Here is a 27,874-nt window from a genome sequence, read left to right as displayed (position 1 = left end):
ACGGAGGGTGAAGTCAATTGGGTGATTGTGCACGAATGGGGCATTGGTACCTACTAGGTTGGAGTCGTATTGGCTCTGAAAGGTTCTTAGAGTGGGAGAAAGTGGGGATAAGACGAAATCTAATGAAATTCGTAGTCGCCCCGCAGCGAGAGCTCAGAGAATCTCCTCAGTCCCGCTGTGAACTCAGCAAGGAACGCTACGGATTTTCTACCTGTTGGTGTCGTCGACGAGCGTCACCTTTGGCCCCGTCAGCAGTCACTGGCGCGAGTAAGTTGACACTTGACGTACAACAGCGCGTGTCATTTGTTGATAATCAGTGATTTTTGAAAACTTAAACTTACGTGATTAAAGATTTTAAACTCCAAAGTGCAGTGAAATTCAAGTGTCCAAGAGATTAGTGTTTTAAAGCATGCTAGTGTGTATTTACTTTTGAGAATCAGGATTAGAAGCGAGTTAGTACAATGATGAATACTTTCTTAGACTCGGTGTCATCACACCCCCATCATCTTGCGAATTTAGGCATCAAATTATCCCCTGGTGGTGCGACGGATGGTCTTGGAGATGCTAATAATGGTGTCCAACCACCAACTGGAGATGCACCGTCTCAACAACATCATCATTTCCATCCTCAAGGATATCCTCCACATCATCCTCATCCAGCTAGCCACATGACACCTCACATGGGTCATCCCATGAGTCATCATCCAACCTATGCAGCTAGAGACTTTCTGCTTCGTCGTGAACATGAATTCAACGCGACGGCAAATCCAACAACACCAGAAAGTGGACTTGGACTCTTTACTCCTCTTCATCATGACACCAGCACTGCTGGAATACAACAATTCCCTCATCATCCAAGTCAGCATCCACTAGCAGCTGCTGGTCATTATCCTGGACATTACAGTCAGGATGCTCGATTACCACCACCGCATCACCAGTACCTTGGTCCTCCTCATCTAACTCCTGCATCAATCCACCATCAACAACATCCAGCAGTGAATCACCCAAGCCACCATCCTCATGGAGCCTTCCTAAGGTACATGAGGACCGGTGGTGGCGTTCAAAGACAAGAGATGTCATGTATGTGGGTTGATCAGGATAGTCCTGGACCTGGAAGGAAACTCTGTGGGAAATTATTCAATTCTCTACATGACATTGTAACTCATCTTACGGTTGAACACGTGGGTGGACCAGAATGCACGACGCACGCGTGCTTCTGGCAGGGTTGCTCCAGGAACGGGAGGGCGTTCAAGGCCAAGTACAAGCTCGTCAATCACATCAGGGTGCACACTGGCGAGAAACCATTCCAGTGTCCGTTTAATGGGTGCGGCAAAGTCTTCGCCAGATCCGAGAACTTGAAGATCCATAAGAGAACTCACACTGGTGAGCATTTGTTACATTATATTTATGTTTTTTTCTATTCAATCCTACACTACATCCTTTATTGCCAAATGGGCTTTGTTTACCTTGGATTGATTCACATGCTGTGGAAATAGACTTGGAATGTTTTTGTGATATACTACAAGGTTTCCAAAAGGACCACGCCTCTCGATTATATACCTGAGGTTTCATTCTAGGAACATATATAACATGTATGTGCTCTTGTATACTCGATATCCTTGTGAAATCGAGATTACCAATCTTGATCATTTAAATTGCTATGATCCACTTGTAACCAACATATCTAATTTCATATTTTTCACCAACTACTCCTAGAGAGTCATTCTTCAACAATCATTCCAAGTATATCCCTTATCACATTGATGACAGTCTGCTCCCAAGCAATAATATCTATTTCTACAGCAGAAAATGAAGTGAAATCCTTCGAGTGAATGATAATCTAAACCAAATTAAAGGAAACCAAAAGTATTTTAAGGATTTGTGAAGATTGAAAAGAAAATTGACACTTTAGAAGATAATTTGAAGCTTTTCCTGTTATCTACTTTCATACCTTTAGCTTCAACAGCAAGTTGGAGATACTGAGATGAAGTTGATGAGTAAAACTCTTGTAAAATTCCAATTTCAAGCATAAAGATTAGAAAATGAGTAGTTAAAAAGAGATATTCATTAATCAGTTTTAAAATAAATGTCAATCAATATTTAATTTAGTTATCAGCAATAATTGATAAATGTTAATGATCATATTTTCTTAATGATAATTACAAATTATTGCAAATTAATGACATCAATTTGTAATTAACCTTGTGTTTCACACTGATATTAACATTGCAAAATGAATGATAATTCATAAAATTATCATAATACTGTAGCAATTATCACGATAACTATAAAGTCCATTAATCATCATGATATATCATGAACAAATTTTTCATCACTTTCTGATAAATATAAATACTTACAAGCCATCATTTTTATTCTTGTTTACTTAAAAACTACCATCATCAACTATCAGCTATAAATTATATCAAGATTAACAAAATTTTTCATGATAATAAAACGTCCCACCCAGTTTATAATGCTTATTTCGCAAAAAAATCATCTTAACACAGACAAATTTGTGTGTTGAGGAATTTAACTTCGAAAAGTGGCGCCTTGTGAATCGTTCGAATACAATCAAAAGTCTGTTTATGATGACAAGAATTCGTGGGCACAATTAAGAAATTACCTGATCATATATCGTGTCTCTTTATGTCCCGACATGGACCCGTTGGGTCCAGTAGAATATTAACATAACGTTTATAAGGACATAGGTAAAGCAGGTCGTGCAATAGCGTCCGTCGGGTCTGGATGTTGGCCATATTCCTCCTCTCTTATATCTCTTCTTTCCTCTTATTTCATTTTTTAATATACTCTTCTCTCTTTTTCTTATTTCTTCCAACTAAATTCCTCGGAAATTTCTCCATCAAATTCCTTAGATTCTCAACGCGTTGATAGAGATGATTTATGTCAATCTATTTAACTCCACACTCTTATATAATTCATACACAACTGTAAAACTACTTACCAAGAGATCATCAATGCTTTGCTTCATGCTAGACCACAGTATCACATTCAATATCATTTTTTCCAAAGACTCTTATGTTTGTTAATGTTGTCTAAATGATGCTAAACATCAAGAAATACCAAAGCAAAACAATCTCTCGGATGGTTTTAGAAGATTCCAAACATAAGAAGTGGCAAGCAATTTTGTTATTAATTATTTAAAAATCTTTTGCTTTTAATTAACTTCATTAATCATTGGAGCAAATAATTCAGCAAGTTAATGAGAATTTTAGATTCATTATAAAGTTAATCAATCCTGTAATTGGTGAAGCTTTAAAATTGATCAACATTTATTTATCCTACATGTTGGAAGGTACATTCTACATCATTGATGGAACTTGCAAAATGATTTAAAATCTATCAGAACCCTTGGTAAAAAGAAATCACCATGAAAATCATATGAAAAATAATTATCTAGTTTCTTTTTTTTTGAGTCAGAATGAAAGTATCCATCAACTGATGGGTTAATGTATGAGCAGAGCAATTATTTAGTGACTTCCGCACGTGTGATCAAGAGGCTGAAAGAGAGAAGAAGAGCAAAAACAAAGATAGAAAAATAACACGATAATGTGTGACAGTAGTTACAGAGACATATATCATGCATGATTAAATTTCATTCTCATTTCGGCTACGCGAGATTTTAACGCCCACCCTGGAAATAATCCTAAAGTGAGAAGTAGATATAAAAGAGGGGATGAAGAGGGTGAGTATTCATCTCTCCCCTATGGATGAAGCCACACAAATAAACAACCCTTCAATACATTTTTCTTATTCTTTTATTTCTCTTTCTTTTTTTTTGTTTTTTTATTTTCGTTCCTCTACGTATTATTCATTGCAACCAAACGTGTCGAAATAAATTGGCATTTTTCAAAACACTCGATTCTTGCTCTCTAATTCTTCTAGTACTGAAATGCTTTTGTTTCATCAACATTTATTAGAGTTTGTATGACTCTTTTTATAATCTTCAATGGTGTATTATGAGCTTCATTTGTGTGTTATAAAATAAATTAAATTGAATAAAAATAAAGACAGAGTATGAGTACATAAAAATAAACAGAGAGAGAGATGAAAAAACATTATGTAAAGGTCATAGCTTTTATACGATGGACACGACTGTCGAGCAGTCCAAATATTTGTTATTACATTCAGCTGGTAGATAATATCAGTAGAAATTTGTGGCTCACTGTATGTAAAATCACAGCTATTTCATGTCAAAACCATGCTTCATGTTGGCTTGAATTGCTCTACAAATTGAGGCATGAAAATTTAATTACATTTTAGACTTACAACTGATTATAAACAATTAATTTATCCAATGATTTAACACCAATTCTTGGATATTCAACTGTCAGACTCTTCATCATCACATTTATTCCGATGAATTTGTTGATAAAAAATGAAGCAGTAAATTTATAACAATGACATGTTTTTTTACAGTGATAAAAATGAATAATGCTATCGATTTATTAAGTAAAATAGAACCTAATCCACAGATGGGCTACATGGCAGCCATTAGAAGAGAATTGATATGCGTTATAAAGAATAAAGCATCAGCATCCCTTAGTTACATGATGATGATCAGCGCACGCGTAGTCGTGATTGGTTGATGTTGACAATAGGATTCTCCCTTCAAACACTTTGCTATTGGTCTGGAAGTAGTTCTGAGGGGTTATGGGCTACCAAAAAGAATAGGGGATGATACAGGATGAGTCTCTGTGCTCATGGGGTGTTAGAATAAGCGTTAAGTAGTCTGAAAGCTTGTTTGGGAGGTTCAGTGGAAGAAGATGGAACAAGAATTTTTAAATGACATTTTTTAACCGAAATTCAATCAATTATTTTTTTTAAACTGAAGGGAATGTTATTATAAAAATGATCATATTTGGTTGGAGATATTTTTTCTTTCTTTTTTTCTTAATTGGATTATAATTAGAAACTTGCTAATGAATGTTGAAAAAGTTGCTCCAGACTTGGTTGTTAGGAGTTGGTTTGAACTATAAAATATGTATATTAATAATTTATTTATAAATTGTTTTTTTTTTATCGAGTTATCTCTTCAACTTACGAAGAACCACAGAATGATATTTCTCTGTATAAAAATCCCATACTCGTGATCATTTTCTTGACAGTTGGAGTAATTTATTCTCCTCATTTCTTGCTATTTTCCCCTCGAATGTTGTGATTATTCTTCCTACAAACGCCAGTAGGACTTCTTGTGATTTTTGCTTCGACTTTTCAAGTCTTACTTCTGAACACGCAATCAGCCATGCTGGATTCAACTTCTTGTTATCATTTCCAGTTGAATTATTTCTCTTTTCTCGTCATGATAATTTATCATTCTAATTATCATTTGTTATTTTATACAATTAAACTCATTAATCTATTGTTTACATTAAGATTAAAAATTAAAAACAAAAAACAAATAAATTTTCAAAAAATTATTACTTTCATTTGCCATACGGTAAATATTTTTTATTTTAAAACTATTAATTAATTATTATTAATATTGTAAAATATAAATGGGAATGAAGACTAAACAATTAGTAAGACTAATTAAAAGTTTATTTAAGTTGAATAAATTATAAAAGATGTTTGGTTAGGGCTAGTCTCACACTGATAGAAGAGGTTATAAATGTTAAAAAACGATTTTTTTAATATTAAAATCAATGTTTTTTAACTAATAATATTTTATAACAATAAAAAAGTCTTAGTCATATTCATTAATTATAACCTCACTTTTTTATTGATAGAAATATGCATTAAATAAAACCAAATCCTAACCTCATTCGAGGTTATGTCTTTTTATATTAAAAAAACCATATAATCCACAATAAAATATAAATTATATTAATTACATTAAATTCCTTAATAATTAAAAAGATTTATTAACAGTTAAAAAGCCTCTTTTATTATTACAAATCTCTTTTATCAGTGTAAACATAAACAAATCGATCAAGTATTGCTAACAACAAAATCAGTCGTTTGGTAATTAATACATAGATGGAGACATACAATTATTTTACAATATTATTAATAAATTAATTGAAATAGAAAAGACTTTTTTGCATTTTTCAACTGCATAATATACTTGAAGAAAGACTGGAGTAAAGGAAGGCTAAAAAACAAAACGTTCCGTCGGGAGAAAACAAATATGTTCTTTAGTAAAGTATGTTTAATTGATACAATTTATTACTAGACTATTTATTGTTGTTTTCGGGTGGTAAAATGCCGGAAGGCTACGCTTACTTATCTCACTTGAAACTGATTTAGACGAGTGAAGATTTGTTGCAAATGCCGGCGCCTGAGGCGCCTGCTTTCGACGCTTTGCTACTTCTTCTTTCTTCTGCTCACTTGCACTCTGAGTCAGACGTCTAAGAAGAACCTGTAGAGGATATTAAACTCACGAGGGATGAGAAAGATACGCCCACCAGCTGCCAATATTCTCACCACAAGGGTCGTAATTAAAGTCAAATGATTCGTGACAATTGAGCCATTATTTCACTTCAAAGTTATTATTACCTAGTTCGAAACAATTATTAGGTCATTTTTATTAACCTGGCTTGAGATGTTGTACTTTTAAATCCTATTTTTGAATACTGATGCTTTGTTTTCTGAAGGATTGATTAATAGAGCTGTTATTGATCTCGATACATTTTTGCAAAAAAATTTAATCAATAATTGTGGTCAAATTTGATTAATTAAAATTTAATTAAATGTCTGGACTATTTTTTTTATTTATTGCAGATTTATTTAGTATTGTTGCAATTATTTTTTTATTCAAATTGTTAAGCCTTTTTTTCTTTTGATAGATATTTATAACTTAGTTCTTGATAGAATCATTCTTTAAGTTAGTCAATGATTTATTATTTAATTTTTAACTCGTAATTTTTATGACAATTTAGTAAAGTAAGAAGAAATAATTGTTCTGGAATTAAGTATAGAACAATTAAAACGTTTATTAAATCGATAGGAAGATTTCTATGACAGGGAAAACGTCTCGTTAGTTCAGGTTTCAGTCAAAAATTGAAAATAAACCAATTAATTGTGTGCTGCTGTAAACAAATCCTGTATGGAGCTGCCATGAATGACAATACAGCCAAGATTTGGCCAATGTAAAATTGTCAATAATATGCCAACGATTAATTATTTATTTGGGCCACTTTAAGTTAACTAATGAATATTTATTCATAGGGAATAAAATATATGATATTAAAAATATGTTAAAATATGATTTTTCGGCCAAATCTTGTATAATCGAATATATAATTGATAACATAAATATATTTAATTATATTTATTTATATTTAATTATATAAGATTTGGCCAGAAAATTATATTTGAATATATTTTAAAAATAAAATATATTTTTTTCTATACAAGTATCGGTAAATACAGAACACTATAATTAAAAATGAAATTAAAATAGCGAACTTACTGTTTGCTAATTTATACAGGGCCATTATTGGCATGGTTTCATATACAATGAAAAAAAAAATTTATTTATAATTAATATATTATGTTCATAGTTAAAATTCTATGTTAACTATTAGTAAATCTTACTTCAATTAAACATGATTTTTTCCAGTGTACATACATATATTTCTCATTTTATTTTATATACCAAATAATTGGTATCATTATAGATAAAGTCATCCATAATTATTTCTTTTAATACAATTGTTGACAAACATCTGATCATCAACAGGGAAAAGCGTCGATCTTAGGCTTTAAACAAGACCTGAAATGCTAAAGCTCTACGCATTCGTGTAATATTCGAATCAAACAGTTAGATTCTATCAAACCTTAACCAAGGTCGCATTACTTTTGCATTAACAGTGTTTTAATTTAACTAAAGTTTTACTACTGTTCCTCAACAAAATCCGTTGTTTTTAACTGTATTAATATTCATATCTGCCTTTTAACTATATTAAAAAAATTTTTCTTTCAATTAAAGACACAGCCATGGTATTATTAAAAGGTAAACATTTTATGTTTACCTTTACCTGTCGATGTAAACATAAAATACATAAGCATATATTCATTATTACGAAATAAGTATTCTTAAATCAATAACAAAAAAATTTTTTTATTACTTTACCAAAGAATTTCACTTAATAATATTTTTATTTTTAATTATTTCTGTTTGTTTTAATTTTTTGTGTTATTTTGTTTACCTCACTGCAAATCCGGGGAAATTTAAGTGTTTAGTAATAAATAACTCCAAGTGTTTAATAATAAAACACCTAAGTGTTTACAATATTGAACACCATAAACAAACTATAGCATTTTAGTGAATAGCAAGAAGTGTTTAAACACTTAAAGTGTTTATTTTTTAACCATGTAGATTTGCAGTGTTTTAATTGCATTCTTTTCATACAGTTTCAAAGGTTATTTACATGCAAATATTTATTACTTTTCATTCTTATTCTGTCACATGGACAATTGTTGATATAAAAAATAGTTTTGGAGTCAATGTCTAATATTCTTATTTGTTTTGATAAAATGATTTCTTTAAATTCTGTGGCACAATATTTTTTTAGTCGTGTCAATTGAAAGAGCCAAACTGTTTCAGTTAGAGCTCAAAATAAAAAAGTCATCGATTTAACAAGTGACTTTTTGGATCCATATTTTTAATTTTAATTGAAAAAAATTGAATTATCAGCTATCGATAATTGTTATTTTATTATTATAACACTTATAATGATTTTTAGTATGTTTATTTTATTTTATTTTAAAATTAAAATTATTATTATGTTTTTTTTTATTAAAATTAAATATATTTATTATATATAATAATATATAATAATTGAAATAAAAAAATAATTAAAAACAAATTATAAAAAAGTTAATTTTCCTTAATTGTAAATTATAGAAAATTAATGAAGTGTTAAAAATTCATGTGTCAATTGTGACATTTTGAAACACAAGACACATTTATTGGCTTCTGTGAAAACACCAAACCGAGACGGCTTAATTGTTTCTCTTTTTCGTTTGATTGGCTTCCAACAGCTGAAAAAATAATTCTGCACACGTGGTTAATTTCATCATGAAGATGCTAAAAAAATAAAAATAGCAATCATTTATCTTTAAAAATATTTATACAATTAAATTAAATTTCTAATAAATATTTTCACTTGTTATATCGACACTTTACAGACGTCAGAAAATTTCTCTTCAATTAATCCAACTATTTTTGTTTCATACTCATACATACCCTTTACTATTTTAATCCAAGAATCATTCTCAAAATAATTAAATTAAAATTTTATTTATATATTTTTTTATCACATAAATAATTTTTTAATTTGATTAAAATTTTTTCTAAATGTTTTTATCCAAGTTTCAATTGTCAACGAAAATGGGGTGAATGAGTTTGAGGTTTTTTTTTTATTGTGTGAACAGTAGCAGTATCTTTCTCTTTACATGAGATATTTGAAGAAAGTTACACGGACAATAACGATCATCGAGAAAATATCGAGTGTCCTGTAACTTTATACTTTCCTAGGACTTAAATGCCACTTGAGGATTACTCCTATACAAATGTCGTACATTCAATAAAATGTATTCTATATTTTATTCTTATATAAATATACACATTGAAATTCATTTTTGAACTTTGCTCGCGTGGATTAAAGCACAAACTCAATGAATGAACCAAGAAATATGAGATTTTTACGAAATTTACAATTTATGTTTGGCAACAGTTTCATGGCAAGAAAATGACTTGAAATAATTTATCTTGGCGCCGTTAAATTCACATCTTCCTACTGATAAAATAAAACATTTTGAAAGATTAAAAAATAAAGTAACAATAAATGAAAAGTAATTACTCAATTACCAACATTGATTAAATTTTTTAAAAGACAGAAATCATTTTTTTTGATGATTGAAAAATTGCGGTTACTTTTTTTCTTTGATTACATCAATGATATTTCCGTAAAGCCCAAATAAATCTTGGCGCCATTGATTTTATTTATCGATGAAAAAAAAGTCTTGGGTATGTTACAGGAGATATATAAGACATAAATAAATTAAATAAATAAATTATAAAAATAATAATAACAATAAAAAATAAATAAAAGGAAAAAATAGGAACAAAACGGAATTGCGGGCTAGCGTTGGATGATTTAGGGATCGTGGGTCGGGGGTCGCGGGTCGAGACCAGAGATTGGAATGTTGGACCTTTTTTTTTCCTTGTTCTTCTTCTTTCTCTCTTGTGGACTTGAGATCGCTGCTACTCTCCCAGGGGCGAAGTTGGATTAAATGATAAGAATAAACGATTATGAATCAAACGTTTACAGCAGTCGTTAGTAAAATTCTATGTCGACACAGTTTACTATCATGTTTCATTATTATTTATCTTTTTTTTTATTACTCTTTTATTTTGCAAAAACAAAAAATGGCAAGAAAAATATCCCTTATTGTATTAGATGGTTTTTTGCTTACTTCACTTTAAATTAAATATTTCTCAAGGACAGATGGAGTAGGAAATGCTGAAAGATTTCATTCCGTGGGATTCAAATATAAATGAGAACGGGTTGTGCTCGAGTTGCTGTCAAAACCATCAGATACCCATAGCTTGACACTTACCTCATTCTATCCTTAGCTTTTTTTAACTTCTATACATTGTAATTTAATTTTGTAACCTGATACTTCTGCCTCCGGGGCTACGTATCAACGAATTATTAACTTGGTCAAAGAATGTTGTAATTTACTTGACGGAAATTTCTTCAACTGAATCAAACACGCCCCAAGATCGACCACTTTGGTATTCATTTTATCTGACAAAAAATTCCTTTTAATATCAAATAAGAATTCAATTATTTCTATTCATGTTTTTCATAATTACTAATGAATATCATTTGCAAACATCGCCTGGTCACTATTTAATAATCATCTTAATTAATATTAATGATCATCTAGAAACGTCTCTTATGAAGATCATATGAGATTTCCTTGAAATTATCTCCTTTCTGAAGCTTCATGCTTCGTTAGGTTCGAATCAACTTTCTAGTTCTTTTATTTGTTTCCAATTTGTCAAAGATCCAATGTTTAATTTTATCCAACATGACAATAAGTCAAATTGTTTATGACGACCTGGCAAGCAGAATCCAACAGTCGCATTATATTCCACTTGAACGTGGTACCGTATAAACACATGAAGTCTACGAGTTATCCAGAGTTTCAAGAAAGTTTTCTTTTCCAATATGGTCAGTAATATAAATATTCGTATTTAAATTTAACTAAAAGGTTTTATTAAAGATCACATTTTACATTTGTATATGTTATGTGATGTTGCTATGCTTTTATATATATATATATATGCATGCCAGTCGATGCCAGCGATGATAACAAACGATAACGATATATTCACGTGAATAAATGATAAAAATTTATTATATGCTGTTATGTGTAATTATCACACAGGAAATAGAGAAACTCTGGTAAATAAACCAAATTGATTAATATTGAAAGTAATAAAGTATTCTATTAGTATTTTACAATCAACTATTGGAATTTACTTTCAATATTTATTTATTTTTATTCAAGATATTTTCTCACATATTCTTAGAAAAGCTATCCTTTAAGTAGATTTTTATTTTAATGTCAAGTCATGGTGGTAATTACATTTTTATTTCCAAAGTTCACATTTTCTCATTATGTTACTTTGATTTATAGTGAGAAAAGTTCAATAATTAACTTAGAGAACAATTTTTAATTCATTGTATTTTAAATTAGAGGGAATTCATTGTATTGTTTAATCTAGAATTTATTTAATTAAATTGATTTGAAAAAAAATCATATTTTGGAGTAGAATTAATTGTTTCTTTATTTTTTGGAGTGTTATGTCTTAACATAAAGTTAATTAATTAATTTATTTATTAATTCGGGTCAGAGATATAAACATAAAGTTCTGCATTTTTGCTCCAGCTTTGCAGTCAATAGACATGGAAGAAGTACAGAGATCTTTGATTGTGAAAAATTATTGAACACTTTTTTGGTCTATCACTTATTAATAAATTTTTTAAAAGTGAATTTATTAATCATAAAAACAATTTTGTGTTGAGGTAGTTATCCAGCGAGAGTGATTACTTACAATTTTTTTTAAACCGCATTATTTTTATAGAATAACAAAAATGAACATTTTTTTCCTCTGAACAAAAAAGATCTGACGTCTAGAAATGAAGATATTTGCAATGAAAGATTGCGATTTTACCATGCAGTCTAATGGTGGAAGGTAACTCGTGATAGTTTTTCAATAAATATTCCAAAACGGAAGTTACGATTACGTTTAAAAAAAATCATAAAATTAATTAATATGTAATTAATGCTTCAGTGAAATTTCATACAATTTTGACGTTCAGTTATTGAACAAAAAATTATTAAAATTAATTATCCGACAACAAATGGAAGAATAGTAATGTGGTGGTACATACATAAAAATAATGTCGATGTATTGGTACAAGTCTGTACAAAGAATTGTTTCAAATCGTAGAAACAATATTATTAATAATACTTTCCAGATATTATTGAATATTAATTGTATCATATTATAAATAATTTTTGAATGTAATTCCACAGAAGTTTGGATATTTATTTTCATATATAATTAATTATATTCAGTTGGGGCACAATGAATTTTGATACGAGCTACCTTAAGGAACAATTATGAATTATGTTTGCCAATGAATAAAAATAGACCATCGTCACAGGAGTAATAATTAATATCACCGAGTTTATTAATCACCAAAATTATTAGAGTTCCGAAACAATTTTAATTGAATGAAAGTGAATTTTTTCAATGAGAAAAAAATGAAGCTTCCGTTGAGAATGAATACAAAAGTGGTTAGTTAGATAATTACAGTCGATTAAAGTAAAAAATGAGGGACTTGGTGGCAATCAAAAGGCATATGTAACTGTGGTGGAAGAGGCTCAGGAATAATCTTTTAAATGTCTACGATCATTTTGCAAAATCCTAATAAATAAAATTGCACCGTGAAACGTTGGGCAAGCACGCCAACAGCATATCAACGATAAAAAAACACCGAAAGGGGTTGCTATGGGAAGAATAAATGAACGAAAAAAAGTTCTATAAATAGAGACGAAAGCAAAAAACCATGGAAGAAAGAGAAGAGCAGTCGAGATTGAGACAAAAAGAAACAAACAGATAAACAAAACGAAGCGCGGGAACGTTCGAAAGGGTGCTCACTATGTTGGACCGTCCGTTATATTTACGAAGAGGCTGCCCTCTAATGGTTTCGATCCGCTCGGACGCACACATGAGAAGAAGAGGGACCACTATCTAAGCCAGAATATCCAACCCTCTCCTTCTATTCCTCTTCTCTTGTCCCTCAATACATTTTACACCCACACCAACTGCAACAACTGCTTTGGTGGTGAACACACTCACTACAAGCATGTCACAGTGTGGGTGAGAGCGTGAATTATGTCTCGTGCGAGATGTCAAATTGCTCGCCATATCGTAAAATATACAACTCCACGCTGTGGGAAACATTATGTTCTTCGCATTCTCCTTGTCTTCTGCACTACTCAATTCCTATGCATTTTCCACGTGAAATCCCAAGCATTCCTGATACTTTTTTGGACAATCAGGGAAAATTTTACAGTTTAAATCAATAAAATATATTCACTTCCATACAGAAATTATAATATATCTGGTCGCAAGTGATTTTATGGAGTTGGAAATACTCCAATGGTTGCTTAGAAAATGTCATGTTGTGGACATTTTTTGTAATGAGCATCATGATGTTGAAGATCACATTGTTTTTAATTACACAGAGAAAAAAGTAACGGATATATGACCGAAATTTTTATAAAATTATTATTATAAAACGAGGGAGGAAAAATAGGAATAATCGACCTGTGCAGTAAAATTGACTTTACTTTTCTAGTAAAAAAATTGTTTCTGAACAAAATTATTGTAAAATGTGAATTCTGTTACACTTCCGGTCAATTTTAATTCATGTCAATTGGGAGTCATACAATAATATATTCCTCAATTTTTTATTGTAACATTTATTAGTGATAAAATAACAATGGCACTAAAATAATGTTACATTTATCTAAATAATATTGGAAAATTATCTTCAATGATTTATATGGCTCATTTAATTATAATTGTATTTATAATTTATCAGCACACAGCTTTTACTTTACGACCAGTGATATTCACTTTCCAACATTCAGAAATCTATATGCCAATAATAAATTCCTAGAACTAAATATGAGACAAAACAAATTTCTTTGGTGTAAAGTTCAATTTCAATCCCCTAAAGTAATAATAATATTAATAATCCTTTGAAGATGATTATAATTCATAACACCTAAAGTAAAATCAACATTATCATTTTTACTTGCTAAGGAAAGTGTTACAAGCCTTACTATTTTTCTCTGTGTATCATCAAGAAAAATGTTTAATTATTCATCCAACTTTCATGTATGAAGATAATTATATAATATTTTATCCTCTTTAAATAAATTTCTATTCTAAGTCTGAAGTAGTTTTACAAAATGTTTTTTAAAAAAAAGTTCTAACAAAAGTTGATTGAGAAAGTTGATGAAAGCTTCAAGGAAGTAAGGAATAAATTCCTATTACAATTAAATAATCATAGGAATTAATTATCAATAAATTCATCAATTTAACTTGGATCTGCTTACTAATCTAGCATCTTTCCTGCATCTTATCTATTTCATTTAAATTCTGAGACAAGTTCAACCATTGCCCCTTTTAGCTTCATTAGATGAAGTTACTTCTTGGTTCATATCCAAACTCTTTTCCAGTGATGATCATGTTTGCTATCTAAATTCTAGTATATTAATAGATAAAAATCACTACCACACAACTTTAAAACCTGCAATTCCTCAGGGAGAGTATATCCAAAAGCTGAAGAAGGTGGATAAGCATCAACTGCCAAAGAGATAATTAATGACCAGCTTAGGAAATGCAGGTCATTAAACTGATCTAGTGTTAAATACCTTAAAAAACCATCTGATATTCCATTCTCTCAAGCCCTGATTTAGCAATCTTTTAACCACGCCCTCTGTCCAGTCATTAGATGACCCCCAGTCAGTTCATTAATAAAACAAAACTGGCCACACGCATACTTTTAAACATTCAGAAAAAGGAATGCGATTGTTTAGAGGAAATACGGGTGTGTAAGTGAGGGGAGGAGTAACGAAAACATTTTAAAACTGTCGAATCATTGATAGTTAATAAATACCAATCGATCTTTTTCTTAGATCTATTTAATGACTAAACGTCCTAACAAAATTAACTGTGACTAAAGTCCATTTAGATTACTTCTAAATCAAATCTAACCACCATGAAAAAGCAATTTATTTACCATTCTCTGGTTTATATACACCCATGTATTTTATCATGTATGTATACTTGTTTTATTTATCTTTTGCCGCATGCCAATCCTTCGTTTTTACTCACATTTCAAAGCTTCAGTTGTTGACACAAGAAGACAAAAGATGAAAAAATACTAAATACAAATCCACTTGAGGATTTTTGCTTGAAAAAATATCCCTGGTGATCAGGATATTAAAGATAATCTGCTTACATATCTTTCTTTTTTTATTTTATTTAAAAATATTCTTTAAACCAACATTTATTTGTTGCTCAAGATGAATATTACCTTGGTACTTATATCATAATAGTTGGATCAATTGATGAATTGATGGCTTTTCTATGAGAGCAAATATTTACATGTTTGTTTGTTGATGCAGAATATATCCATTTATAATTCAGAAGTCGTTGAACTGATTTCCATTCAATTTTCTCTTGGTTATAGATTAGTCTTATCTAATGTACACCATTTACTATCGCATCATGCTGTGTTACAACGTTAGAAAGAGTGAATTAGTAGGAATGATAAATCTAGGTTGGACTAGAGTTGAACATACATAAGTAGTATCTAATAAATTAATAGATTATCTTAAATAATATATTGAATTATGATTCATTATATTTCTTTTTTAATAAAGATACAAACATGATACTTTAAAAAAGTCTCCAACATCTAGACCTATCAATAGATATTGTCACCATCATCATCCAATTATTCATCAGAATTTCATTTTAATTTATTTCTAACTGTCATTCTGTAGGAAAAATGAGATAATTACAAGTGTGTCAACAGAAATAATATTGAAAAAGAAAGAATTAAAACAATGCTACATGATGAGGTATTGGAGAAGGGTGTAGAGAAGCGAGTATTTTCGACACTGAAACACCTTGTATATAGTTGTCACAGTCCAAGAGCATATCTTAGCACCAATCTGATGGTAATTGAATATCTCGGGTAAAAGAATGGGCAATGTCACCGGAGAAGAACCCTTCTATGTCTGAAAATAAATCACAAATTCTTCATCTACATATGCTACATGAATATTACACATGCAAAATCTATACAAGGAGAAGTGAAACATCTGAAATGTGCATCAGTGAACTTGAAAGAACTACAAAACGAGTAGTACAAAAATCTACTTCCGGATTGGAATAAACTTGAAATCAAACGACCCAATGACTAGCGTAAATAGCTATTGAATAAGTTTCGCCATGGAAAAATGAAGCGTGCCAAGGGTATGGCTCTGAAGAGCTCTTGAATGTAGTGAGAGTGTTCTAAGGCTGCTTTAGTGGTGCAGGGGCATTGAGTCAAGAGAGTTTGACTAAAGTTTTCAACGTTGAAGCATGCAAGAGGGGGTGAAATGCTTTTGGAAAATCTCAAACTTTAGCACCAATACAGTCAAGTCTAAATGTAACCTTCCTCCCTTTTTATAATGTGGATCAAGTAAACGATGATGAAGGAACGAAAGAAAGAAGGTAAAAGGGAGGGAGTGATGAAAAAAGAACGTGCGCGAGAAATTCTCGCTTTGTTGGCCAGTGCTAAACGCCACGAAATCTTGGTGAAGTATGATCCGGCTTGTTAGGATCCTATTGTCATCATGCTTTCCAATTCTTCGAGGCCAGTTTTTCTCTCATCTCCTTGTTAGACACCGCACCAACTACTCACCCGTGAGACCGGAATTGAAAATACGTTTTAAAATGCTGTGGATTAACTGAAAATCTATATTTCCTAGGAAGGCATGTTGGATGATGTCAAGTAGTAGGATTGTGGTATAGTTTTTGCGCTCTATGTCTTTTTATGTCTATCAAATCATCCAAAGTTTCAGATTAACAAATTCAATACATCTTGAATATCATTTTTAACTCATGGTCTTGGTAATGAGTGAAATTTTTTTGATGCAGTATGTATTGAAGATTCTTTTGGAATTTAACAAAGGAAAAATATTCTTATGAACATCAAGTTTTCTGTTATTTTTTTTTTTTTCTCTCTCTTTAGAGTCTAAAGAATTTAAGGAAAATTCCTAGAATTATTGATCCCGAAAAAAGTATTTTTTCTTGAAAAAGTGATTAAAATTTTAAATACTTTCAATTTTTACTAGTAAAAATACGTTGTAGTGTTTAAAAGAACCACCTGTCAGCTTTAAATGGTTGAAAAAAATTATTTTAAATCTTCTTAAAGCAATGGGTTACAAAAGAATGATATATCTACATTGAATACTTATCAAATCAATTTATTTTTTCTCTGAAGCAACAGTAGATATGATGTAGTTTAGGAGTAGTTGATTTTATGATTAGAAATCGGTATGCAGACAGACGAAGTTGAACGAAAATTCAAGGAATAGACAGACAATTCCCCGAAGATTTGCGGAGAATGTTGAGAGTCATGGTGAATAGCTATGGTAACTCTAGACGTCCAGCAGCATACTGGTATGGCGCCCCTATCTTTTATACGCGCAGTTTCTGAAAATCTCCAACTTTGATCTCGACTTCTTCTCTCAAACTCCAACACGCGTACGAGCGCGTTTACATAAACATAAACACGATACACATTGGGACAGGAATCCAAAGTGTAGAATGGGTCTTTCTGGGATCTTGTGGCTCGCGACGGTAGCATCATCTCGGATAACCAGTCAGGATACATGACCCTAAACTGGCCCTCACGTCTACTCGTCTGGGCTACCGAATTTTCAGGAATCAAGATAACACAAGTGTCCACGATTTTTTGAATCCAAAACATCATAAAACTCACTAAAGTTAGCTCTCATGAAACCCAAAGAATTGCAAAAACTGCTTGATGATTTTTGCCATCATCTAGGAGTCTAAAAGAGTCTTTGAAAGTTGGAAGAAATTCTTGTGATGTTCGACAAAAGTTTTGAGGTTTAGGTATTTATTCAAGACTTTTAGCAAACAAACAAGCCTAACAAGTAGATGGAAAAAGACCATGCTTTTAGGGGAGATGTGTGGAGACCTTTGGACCCTTGTTTACCAAGAAATTTCTAAGCAGTCGGCTCTCGCGTGTCCATCGCCAAAAAGTGAATGAGGGATAAAATATGAAAAAGAACCGCAAATCCATGGGTAAATGTAGCTATGTGTACTGATCATTCCGCCATATTGCTTATGAAAGGGAGGACGCCCAGGCAGATGTTACTCTCTTCTTTTCCTCCCCCTCCCCTCCAGAAGTGGTAATTCGAGTGTTTGTCCCCTTCAATTCCCCTTCTATTCACTTCCATCCACATGATTTCCATGCGGAAAAAAAACCGCAACTTCAATTTGAGAAAGTTTTTAAAAAGATTGTACTCAATGGGTGCATCTAAGTATCAATATTATTTGTACATCAAGATTTAAGGCTTTGGAGATATTTTAGAACTTCTTTGATACTTTTTTATTTTAATATTTTGACAGTTTTTTTTTGAAATTGTTTAGCATGTTTACCTAAACTACTTGTCCATGCCATAATGAGATTAAATTAATCTATTTATCATCAATAATTACCATGGAGTATTAAATTTATCAAGAGTCTAGATGTCGGAACTTCTTAGAGTCAATGAGAGTTTACTGCTGAATATTTTAAACCATCAAGAATAAGTAAAATAATTTATTAGTTTCTTTTTCAACGGTCATTTCAAAGCAGAAATATTTTCCCAGTAGAAATCATCCTATTTTTTTTGTGAGTGTAAGTTTAAATGTTTTATTGTACTGATTTTAGGTGTCATGACAGAGTCAAGAAGTCTGAATCCACTGGCTTATCTAGATCCAATATCTCTTAGAGCTAATCCCCACCGATATCTATCAATTCTCTTGTCCATTAGTATCTCCAGTTCCGATCTATCTTTTGGTCCTAACGTCAATCACTGATCGATTTACGCCTGCCCACCTTAGGATCCAACACTCTATCCCTAATATCAAACGAATAACAAGGAAATTATCTACTTGAGAACGCATCCAATAACTGTGGTGATGATCAGGAGGTAGACCCCAAACATCTTCCAATTCGATTCGAGTTATTACATTTTTAAAGGGAGAGAAACTCGAGTGAGGTGTGCGCCATCAAGAGAAGTTCAGGGGTTGCTTCTCAACAATGTCTGGTGGCCCGGGACTGGTGTCCTACATGGACACAATGGACGCGAAAAATCATCCATTATCCTCACGACTCAAGGCTGTAGGACCCGTTGCATTAACACAATAGTGTACGCCCATATATCACTCCTGAAACATTTTTCCAAAAAACTGCAGCAGCTCAATGAGTTTCTGTAAAATCTAAAGTGGTCTCTAAGAAGTGAGAAAAGAAACCTCGAATGCTTTAAAATCATCTTGCTTATTTTCTATACTTTACCTGTATTTCAAATATCCTCTGCTTTGACTTCTTCTTGTTTTTCGAAACTTTTCTTTGCCATTTATTATTTTTTTTTCTTCTTTTTACAATTTCCTTTTTTGCAAGGTCATCAATAATGAAATGTTTGGATTACGTCCAGATCTTTTGTGCTCATAATGATTCTGGTTTCTTTATTCAGTTTAATAGAATTTAGAAGAATATTTTGAAATATAAAAGTTGAAAATAAGATGAACGGTTTTGTGATTGATCTTGGAATGATATCGATTTTTCTTGAGCAGAAAAAAAGCTATTCCTTGGATTGGATGGATCCAAGTTCTAATTTCAAAAAGCCAATTCAAAACTTTGTGATATATAGTTGACTTAAACCTACCAGCCCTACAAATTAAGAGTCATTTATCCAAATCCTATAACATTTGCTATCCTTGTTCATCATGATGGTATTTAGTTTCTGAATGGTGATCTACTTTCTCGACATTTACATCAACAATAATCTCCTTAAGATTCTTGGTAGATTCACACTCACCAAATTCTGTTCAACACTTGCACGAGTTAGCTTGAAACTCCCCAACTACCTTAGGATGTAGGACATAGTTAGCAGAGAGGTCTAGTCAGCATAACTGGAGTTGAATCCCTTGGGTTTTCTCTCTCGAAAACGATTATAATAACTATTTTATCGAGTTGAGATCTGGACCATTGTGCTCTCCATTCTAAAAGTCATAACACGAGATACACTGACTCGAAAAATGTATCGGGGATCGTGGCTCGGTCTTATATTCACTCACTCAGGATGTCTTTTTTCTCTCTTCATTGGGTTGCAGGACAGTGAATTTAGACTTGGTATGAGCGCACGAGCCGACGGTGAATGTGTGTGCGAGTAGATCGGAGAACAACGTGAGCAATATTTCACAGCATATTGTTGCCATCTGCACTACGTAACCCCGACGAGACAGAATAGAGAACGTAGCGACGCTTTTATTTATCTTCTATTTATTTGCCAACGCGCTACTGAGAGAACCCCTCTCTCACTGCTGAGGACATTTGAAAAGTTATTAATCGTTGAGTTTTTAGAAAAGAACTCCCTCGTCTTTCTTCACTTTCTTCCAAGGCTCAGATTTCACACCGGATTAATACCATATTATTTATCACCTCAATTTTCCTCGAGAATTTACTTCAATTTAACGAGCCACTTTTATTTTAAATAACACATTTTTAATTCTCTATTGCACTGATAATTAAGGCTAGGCTTTCCTAACCTTAAATCACCTCCAATTTTTCTCGTCAAACGGTGAAGTTTTTATTTGTTTTTTTCTGACAAAAAATATTTATAAGTGGTAAAAAAAATGGCATACATGGCTGAAAATAAAATTTGACGGTGTAAATTCAGTAATAATTAAATAATAAATGTTTTTTCTAGTGAATTCTAAGGTGTCATGGCGGACGCTTTTGTCATGAGTCCTTCACTAATAGTCCAGTAAGGGTGCAATTAAAAACAGGGGTAATAGAAAATCTAACCTCCCATTTTGAACCGAGGATTTTTTTACATAAAATTACACGAGGATTCCGAAAAAAGCATTCGCAGGTAAAAAAAATTTACGCGTCATTGTGTTTTTTTGTTATAAACAATTTTCGCCTTCTCGAGCTTGCATATTTTTATTAATAACTTTTTAAATATTCAAAAATCGACAATATTTTATAGGACAATTGTTGTTCTTCACAGTGCAACGAAGATTTCTGTCACCTCATTTTTCTTATTTTCGAGATATCAGATCTCAAAAAATGAAAAAGAGCCAATTTGTTGGTATTACAGAATTCTTTCCAATCGATCTTAAAACGATTTCTCAGCAGAATATCGAACAATTCGATTGTTGTTCTTTTTCTCTAATTTACTACATAGTTTGTTGTCGATTAAAACCTTTTATTTATAATTATTCTCTAAATTTATCAATACTTTGCTGCGAATGGTTTTTTCGGAATCCTCGTGCAATTTTACATAAAAAAAAACCTTGGTTTAGAATGGGAGGTTAGGTTTGCTAATTAAATTGCATCGTTACTGGACTATAAATGTTGATGAATGAATGATGTTTAATCAAAAAATTTCAAAAGAATTTTTCCTACAGTAGTTATAATTCTTCGGCCAATTTTTTATTTTAGATTTAAAATATTCTGTCAAGAACAAAACTCATCTATTATTTCATGATTTATTTAGTGAGAAAGGCATGCTATTTTTACAGCAGAAAGATACTAAGGAACATATATATATATTTATAAGTAAGTAGCAGAGTGCAGAAAATAAAGTGTAGAAAAAAAATTCGCCAAGTTTGCACTTCCGTCTTCGCGCCTTCACTCTCTCGTTCTCTTAGAGGGTGGTGGTTGGCAAAAGGGCGAGGGGTTGGCACTCGCGCGACGGCTAAAATATATTCTCCGTCAACTTCCGCTTGAAATAAATAAAGTCATGCTATCTTTCTTACTCAGTATCGGCCTCTTTCTTACTTCTTTTACACTTTACCACAGAAGGACTGGCATTCGTGTTCAGAAAACCTTATCTTGTGATATCTTTTCTCCCCTCACGTGAACTGTAAGTCGTAGCTTCAAGGGAGCAGCTATAAGAGTCTATTAAAATTTAAATGTCTGTTGGAAAAAATAATGAAATGAAAATGAGATGAAAGCTTCATTAAAAACAATGAAAAAATAATATACCTTGGAGATATAAAAAAAACATTTCAGGGATTTCTTGAAAATAAATCAGTAGTAATTAGTGTGAATATTATTATTATTTTTATATTCAATTGTTAAAATTAACTTTAATATTAGATATTTTTTTTTGTTGATTCTATTAATAAAAAATTCATTGAAATCTTGATTTTCCAGGTGAAAAACCATTCAAGTGTGATTACCCAGGGTGCGAAAGGAAATTTGCAAATAGCAGTGACCGCAAGAAGCATAGTCATGTTCATACATCAGACAAACCCTACAACTGTAGAATGTCCGGCTGTGACAAATCTTACACACATCCTAGCTCGTTGCGCAAACATATGAAGGTAAATTTTTATTTTTATCACTGCAAATTGTAATGTTTTATTTAATACACTTGGAAGTGTTTAAAAAGTTACTAAAGTATTATTCAAATGAATGACGTCATTTTAAAACACTTTATTATTTAATACACTAAGTGTATTAAAATAAAACACTACGATTTAGAATGATTGTATTGTAAATTTCCATGAATATGTGAATTGTAGTATTTTAAATAATTGACCAATAATTTATTTCATTTTGAAAAAAAGATTATTTTTAAAAACAATATTTGTAACTTGTACTTATTTTCATCACTTTAAAATCATAAATAATCTTTTTTTAATCTAATCTGTTTCTTAAGTTCGTTTTTATTTTCTATATCTTTAAACAAATACAATACAACCAAAAGATGCTAAAATAAATAAGGAAAAAGGCAATTAAGAATTAACTTTATTTATTTTATCATCAAAACTATTGAAAAAGTTGGTAAATATTGATAAAATATTATTTTAAATGACTTCTCATGACCAACAGCAATTAAATATTGTTTATAATAATACTAATTTGTTGTAAAAACTTTAAAAAAATAACAGCAATATGATAGAATTACAAATTTCAATAAATATATTAAATATAAATAGATTTGCATAAAATTGTAACAAAACATGTGCACTCAGACTAATTTTTAAACAATTGTAATTATTAGTTTGCCTTAGTTAAAAATTAAATTGAATTGATTAAAAGAATGAAAACCTTTTTTCCAGGTGCACGGAGTATCGATGGGTGAAGGAAAGCTCAGTGGTGGCTATGAAAGTGAAGGAGAAGAAAGTAGTAGTTCTGGTGGTAGTTTATCAGTGACAGGTCACACGGAATCTCCACAACCAGCATCAGTTGTTTCGACGACGACAACAACTTCTCCAACAAACCCGTCAGCTAACGTTAGCAATCACCATCCCTCATCAACAAGACCAGAATTAACTGAATGGTACGTCTGTCAGCCACCGACAGTTGGATCTCAACATAGCCCCTTACCTGGTCCACCACCGCCTCATCATTTAGGACATCATTTTAATCCACTTATGCATCATCAAGCAACGGCTTACTGAGTGTCACAAAATTTTAGCTGTCAAATTTAATGCAATTCAACACTCACTACACTGTGAATCCAAAGTGTGTTGTAGTAAACACACCTACATATGCTTCATGTAAAACACTATAAATAAACTATAGATTTAACATATTTTGGACTGTGTTACAAAAAAGACTGCATTGCTGCTTTCCAGTTCGTTTATAGCAATTAAATATATACATTATTTTAACACACTTCAGATTTACAGTGTAGAGAATGAACGAAGTACATTATTTAGTCACGTTTGTGCCTCAATTTGCTAACCAAAAATTTTATTAATTAGTTATTTAAATAAATGGACAAATAAATAAATTAACTAATTAATTGATGGTTAAAATGATATTCGTATTAATGTTAACAATTTAATCGATGAAAATAAATATATTTCCAGTGATTAGTGGAAGTATACTAGCAAAGAGAAGGCAAGGGCGTGGAGTATTCAAATCGAACGGAGATATCGCGTGTAACTACACTGTAAATCCAAAGTGTGTTACAGTAAACTCCTCTACACGTGTCCAATGTTAAACGCCGTGAACAAACTACAGATTTTAATACACCTTGAAATGTATTAAAAATGACTACAAAGATCTATAGTTTGTTCATAGCAATTGAACATTGAACACATTCAAATGACACAAAGTGTGCGGTTTTAACACACTTGAGATTTACAGTGTAGTACTTGGTAAATGTCCTCATATACTATGACCATTGCAGGCACACTCGGTCATTACAGAGAAAAAAAATTCTTAAATACAAATTTTTTTTTTAATGAAATTTAATAATTTATTATAAACAATTTCTTTTTGTCATTATTAAACAACAGAGTAATTAAATCTTCAACTTTTTAGTAATCAAAATGTACAAACGACGGAATAATCTTACTGAAATACGTCAAATCCCAAGATTTCGTAAACGTGTTAAAATAATACGCATAAAGTGTTTTCTACAGTGAGAAAAAAATTTCGTTAAATGAAAGAATTTTTTATTCAATCAATAAAAGAAACTTGGAGTATTCTCAAGATAATATTTTAATCGGGCTAATAGTAGTGTTATCAAAAACACATATTGTCATTTGTTTCAATGTTGCGACAAGTTTGAAAACAAATTTTCAAGGTTACGACAAGAATGAAAACAAATGACATTTTATTCATTTGAGTAAATAAAATGATTTCAATCAAATATTCATAATTTCAAAGAAATATTTTATTGCGACTATTTGACATTTCGATGTTAATGATCGAATGAAATATTTTTTGTATAAAGTAAATTTTCTTCTCAGTGTATATAAAATGTCCATGAACGAACTATATAAGATTTGTAGAAACTTTTTACACGTTTTATAGTGTGTAAAAAATCTATAGTTTGTTTACGGCATTGAATATTGAAGAGGCTTAACGTGTTAAAAGTGTCTACAAGAATAACACACTTGCAAGTGTGGATTTGCAGTAAAAGAAATACAAAATCTAAAGTTTTTTTTTAAACATAACTATTTATTGTTTATGAAACAATATATTTAACATTAGTAATTATTTCAAATTAATTAATTTCATGAATTTCTAAACTTGAATGATACTAGCTATAAAAAAAGGAATGAAAGGAAAAAATAAATGCAACTCTTTTTCTAAAGCGAGATGTCTTGAGAATTTCTGTTGAAGAACAGGCTTCGTTTACGCTCATAAATATTTCTTGATAGTTTTGACGCAAACCAGGCATCTTTGATCATTTCTAAAAAATATTGTTACATAACAATAATAATAATTATTATTATTTTTATAACACATAAAATATGATAATACATCATATTCTTCTTCGATATAAAAAATATATCATTGTTGATATATTAGATCTTATTTGATATTAACCATATGCGAATTTTAAATTCACATGTGTTTAACGTTTAAATTAATTACAATTCGCAATTAAATAATATGCAAAAGTCAAAAAGGAATTGTTTTTAATGAATTATCACATTTTTTGTCAGCAATGACCGAATAGTGCCCGCTACGGATTTAAGATACACTGTAAGTTCAAGTGAATAAAAACTAAACACTTAAAGTGTTTACAATGTTAAACATCATAAAAGTTCTATGACAATTTTGCAGACGACTTTTAAAGACTTCTTACCATTCACTAAAATGCTATAGTTTGTTTATGGTGTTCAGCATTGTTAAAAATTAGGTGTTTAATTGTTAAACACTTTAAGTGATTTATCATTAAACACTTGAATTTTTCCGGATTTGCAATGTAAGAGTACACTTACTGAGTACTAATTACACGCAAAATCTCCGTTCAAGTTCACTGTAAATCGCAGATCTAAGTATGTAACTACAATGTTAATCAAATGGATGACGTCATATTTAACACATTTATCCGCATTAAAACAATGCATTTTGGAAAACTGAGATTTACAGTGTTTGTAATGTCTCTGTGTATTTCAATTATTTTAAATAATTATTTAATATATTTTAAACAAAGTTAAAGATGAATAGTAATAAAATTATAATTATCACTAAAGTTATTTTCTGAGTTTTTATAAGATTTCGTTAAAATAGAAAAGTATTAAAAATTTGAAAAATTAGTTGAGGAAAATCATTTCTAGGAAGAAATATATTTAACAATTATTTAAAATAATAATTTTATGGAATACTCTACATCCTTGTTGTCCTCTTGTGAGAGAAGGAATTATTTTAACTAAAAATAAATATGCATTAATTAATATTATTAATTACAACTGATATAATAATGTTTTATCAAATAGAATAATTTTTTCTCTCCTTCTAGTAATTGGAAAAAAGAGCTGATAAAGTAAATTATTTATTAATTTATAATTTTTATTGAATTTATAACCGAAATTTGTGTAGCGATGCAATGTTCCCAATGTATAACGCTTGTAAACATCATTTTCTTTCAGAGGGTTCAACAGTGATTGCTAAGGGGATAAGATGATAGTTGCGAAAGTAATTGTATAAATATTTTCAATTTTAGAATTATTAAGTAAAGAAATATTGTACATATTGTTAGATAAGGTTTATTCATGATTATAAGTTATATAAAACTAGAAAAAAGATAAGAAAATGAATTAATTTTATTGTAAAATATATACTACAATTATTATTGTGTGATATTCTGTACAGCATGAGGCAATGTCCTCAATTAAGTAATTGTATTTTAAGGATAATTAAAATAATTATTCAAATTTGTGTATGCGCTTAAGAAGCATTTAATGACAAGAAACCTGTCATCTATGATCATTATGTATTATATTATAATATTATAGTATTTGTTTTACAAAATTCAAAATATACTGGCGATGCAAAGATTACTAGAAATAATAACTCGTTATTTAATTATTAAATCCTTCAAATCCATCCATTTGTTGAAGAAAAAATTAATTAAAGTTTTAATCATAATTTCATAAGAGCAAGTTTTTTCTACTCCATATTCTGATGCTTTCAATAATCAATCATCAGTAATAAATAAAGATAATTTTTTGTATGATTAATTTGAATATTTTTTACATTGAAGAATAAAATCTATTATCTTAAAGTTTGTCCATGAAAAATCAAATGATTTCACTGACTAATCACTGACAGTTGGAATTTGATTCAAAGCTTAGATGTAGTTACGTTTGAACGCATGTGCACACCTGAAACAAAGAATGAGATGGAATGATTAGATAGAAATGACACGCCTCTTTGACAAGATTATACAAAGGTAAGGCACTGATGCTTTGAGGTGTCTTCAAGATCTTGCGATTTGGGTGATGGATTATTTCTAATAATGCGCGGTCTTTGGCTTTACAAAAGATTGTTTTTATCTATCTGTAACAAAAAAAAATATCTATCATTCCACCCAGACAATCTTTTCTTATTATTGACCTTTGAATATTTTCTCTTATAATTACTTAACAATGATAGATAACTATAATTACATAAGAGCAAATCCTTATTTATGTTTCCTTTTAAATTTATTAATTAAAACTAATTGCTTTAGCATTCATACGCTCTGATTCACTGGTAGATGT

General features: G+C 30.6%; 1 protein-coding gene across 1 annotated transcript; it reads left to right on the top strand.

The window, feature by feature from the left end:
- Window positions 1–164: 164 nt before the first annotated feature.
- Window positions 165–26,274, top strand: opa (odd paired). Its single transcript, XM_035083827.1, has 3 exons — window positions 165–1,383; window positions 22,575–22,744; window positions 23,486–26,274. The coding sequence occupies exons 1-3, from the start codon at window positions 462–464 to the stop codon at window positions 23,825–23,827; spliced, it is 1,434 nt and encodes a 477-aa protein (XP_034939718.1). The 5' UTR covers window positions 165–461; the 3' UTR covers window positions 23,828–26,274.
- The last annotated feature ends 1,600 nt before the right edge of the window (window positions 26,275–27,874 follow it).

The sequence above is a fragment of the Chelonus insularis genome, unplaced genomic scaffold (genome assembly GCF_013357705.1).
Source record: "Chelonus insularis isolate UGA/USDA-ARS -01 unplaced genomic scaffold, ASM1335770v1 contig_36_pilon, whole genome shotgun sequence".
NCBI classification, from domain to species: Eukaryota; Metazoa; Arthropoda; class Insecta; order Hymenoptera; family Braconidae; genus Chelonus; species Chelonus insularis.
This window is presented reverse-complemented; position numbering and strand designations above follow the sequence as displayed.